A 2,775-nucleotide genomic window follows, 5' to 3' on the forward strand; every position below is an offset into this window, starting at 1 on the left:
ATCTTCCTCTTGGTGTTGTGCTTCAGCGATCGCTTGACGGCCCAAATGAAATCCAGAAAATTGAGGAAAAGGGACAGAGCGGCCACAGCGAGCATCAAGTTGAGCATCACAGTCTTCTCGGTGGGCCTGGAGATGTAGCAGTCCACCTGGGTGGTGCACGGAGCGTGCTGGCACAGGAATCTCCTGGGGATGTAGAACCCAAACATGTAATAGTGAGCGGCCCCAAAGCCGGCTTCCAACAGCGTCCGGAACAGCAGATGGAGGATGTAGGCCCCCGTGAAGCACCGCAGCCCCCCTCTCTGCTCAACCACCACCGGCACCTTATTCACACACATCTTGTTGAACTGCTCCTTGTGGTCCTTGAACAGTTGAAAAGCTTTAGCATGTCCGGTTGAGTTCAGAGCCAAGGAGAGAGCGTTGGACACCTTGTGGATGACGTAGATGACGAAGATGACATGAGGCAGACACAAGGTGACGAGCTGCACCAGCCAGAAACGGAAGAGGGAGACGGGCGAGAAAAGATCATAGCAGACGTTTGCACAACCGGGTTGGATGGTGTTACAGACGAATCTCTCCTGTTCGTCCTGGTACAGAGGGTATCCGGCAAAGAGGAGGATCAGGACACGGAGGAAGATCATAACAATGAGCCACACCTTTCCTGTGAAATAAATAAATCAAACACTAATATGAGAAGAAACACAGCCTTTGAAAATGGTTGCTTTGATATTACTTTATTTTAGCCTAAAACATCCAGATTGTTTAAGCGATATAAAGACAACAGAAATCGACTTACCCATCAAAGTGATGCTGTGACTGATAGAGATAAAGAGGACCTCAGAGACACTTGATTCTACCATGGTTACTGGGCGTAAAGCTCTAAAAGCTCTCTCAAAATAAAGTTGGAAAAAGTCCTGCAGGTGACACTTCACTCTACATCTTTCAACTCATCCATCTTCCACCTCTACCATTCCTGCCAAAGGTCAGCTGGAGCGTGTGCTCAGTCCTTAAGGTTGAAATCCTTCCTGACCGACTCCAACAAACCAACAGTTTGACAGACCAAATGAAGTGCTCCGTCTTACTTCTTCATCTGCCCTTTGCAGCCAAACCGCCTGTCGCCAGAAAACAGAAGACAGGAGCACGCTCTATTGTCGGTCTATTCTTAACACATTTGCAGAAGCATGTTGCCGTCCTGGCATCGCAGAGATATTTTTGTGCTGTTGGCTCATTCTTACAACAAGCCTCTTGGCTTACTCGCTCCAAACTGGACTGGTCCTGAGTTTTTTGCGGATAATGACAAGCATGCTCACATCAACTCCTTCATAATCCTGGAGGAACTTGCTGTAACATAGATCAGTCACAGAACATACAGGTATGCAGACTTTGGAATCTCGCTCATGAAATAAAACCCAGTTTTAAATTGTTGTTTCCCCTTAAGTGACGCTAGTTTATCGGGGAAGAAGGATTACAGCTGCTTCTTCCAGGTTGCATGGGAAATAAAAGTGTAATTAATCAGATGGGAGACAGAAGCTTATTTTAGGACCACTGTTTACTTTACTAAAGACAGAATCAGAAACAATAGAGATCTGATCTCACAATTTAAAACTCAATGGTGGGAGAATTTGAGTTTTCCTAAAACTGACAAACTTACGTAAATGTTATTTTATGAAATACTTTATTGAAAAAGCATATGAATGCCAAATCAGACAAAGTGGGTGAGAATTCAAGCATTTCTCATTGGTTGAACTCCCCCGCCCCCACATTTCCCTTATGCTCTTTTGCAGTTCATATTTTATATTAACTTTAACTTACACAAGAGGAAATCTGTATTTTTGTATGCAAACAACATTTAAACTCAGGAATTCACACTGAATATCTCTATATATTACAATACACTGATGAAATCAGCTAACCATAGTGGACATATTTAATTAAGGGAAGCACAGACTTCCATTTTTAGAGTCTCTCATAAGGCAGAGACGTCTCGCCAGAAGTTAACTACACTTTTATTGTGTGTGTATGTTGCTACAGTTATGAGACACATCTCACAGGCTTTAATTATTAAAGCTCTGTGGATTATTCCACTCGCAGTCGTGAGTCAGGATTAGTGCAGTTTATTTAAATTCAATTCGACTAACATTTTTACTCAGTTTGCATAGCGGCAGTCTGGGACTTTTCAAACTATGACTGACATGAAACAATGTGAGATTAATGATGTCTTGGTCGGATTTCATCATTTTGAAACGCATTCCACTGATCTGTTCCTTCAGATCAATCAAAGCTCCACTCCAGCAGGAGGAAACGCTCCAAAGTTATTTACATAAAGTTGGGTTGTGCACAAAAATGACATCGATGATAAATAAATAGGTCAGGAGAAAGAAAAAAATAAAAAAATAACACGTGATTGTTTTGCAGGTACCTATTTGTCTTTAGGTGGTGTTAAATTTAAATTAAGCAACAAAAAAAGTACAGATAAAGTCAGACAGAATGTACTGCAAGAGTTGATTTTTTTAATTCTTGCTGTATTTTCTTCCTAAACATTGCTTCAGAGGAGGAATGGAGACATAGAAATCACAGTTGAGAACACACAGAAAAAAAAAACTATTTGGCAAACTGAGAACAAGAACAAAAGCAAATTAGACTCACTGGGATACACAAAACAAAACTACAGAATACAACTCACTGAAAATGTCCATTGATGAGACGGGGGGGGGGGGGGGGGAGAGAAAAAGCGTACATCAAATGTTGGGGCAATAGAAGGGGGGAATTACTTGAAAC

The 2,775-nt window shown here is 41.9% G+C and overlaps 1 protein-coding gene across 1 annotated transcript; it reads right to left on the minus strand.

The window, feature by feature from the left end:
* Positions 1-2: 2 nt before the first annotated feature.
* gjd4 (gap junction protein delta 4) lies at positions 3-668 on the minus strand (the record flags this gene model as incomplete). The annotated part of the gene is made up of 1 exon (XM_015060365.1): positions 3-668. A coding segment is annotated over one exon (666 nt), but the record flags the coding sequence as incomplete, so codon positions are not given.
* Positions 669-2,775: the final 2,107 nt, after the last annotated feature.

Source organism: Poecilia latipinna, unplaced genomic scaffold (genome assembly GCF_001443285.1).
Source record: "Poecilia latipinna isolate Pla-1442-1.1 unplaced genomic scaffold, P_latipinna-1.0 Scaffold1704, whole genome shotgun sequence".
Taxonomy (NCBI): domain Eukaryota; kingdom Metazoa; phylum Chordata; class Actinopteri; order Cyprinodontiformes; family Poeciliidae; genus Poecilia; species Poecilia latipinna.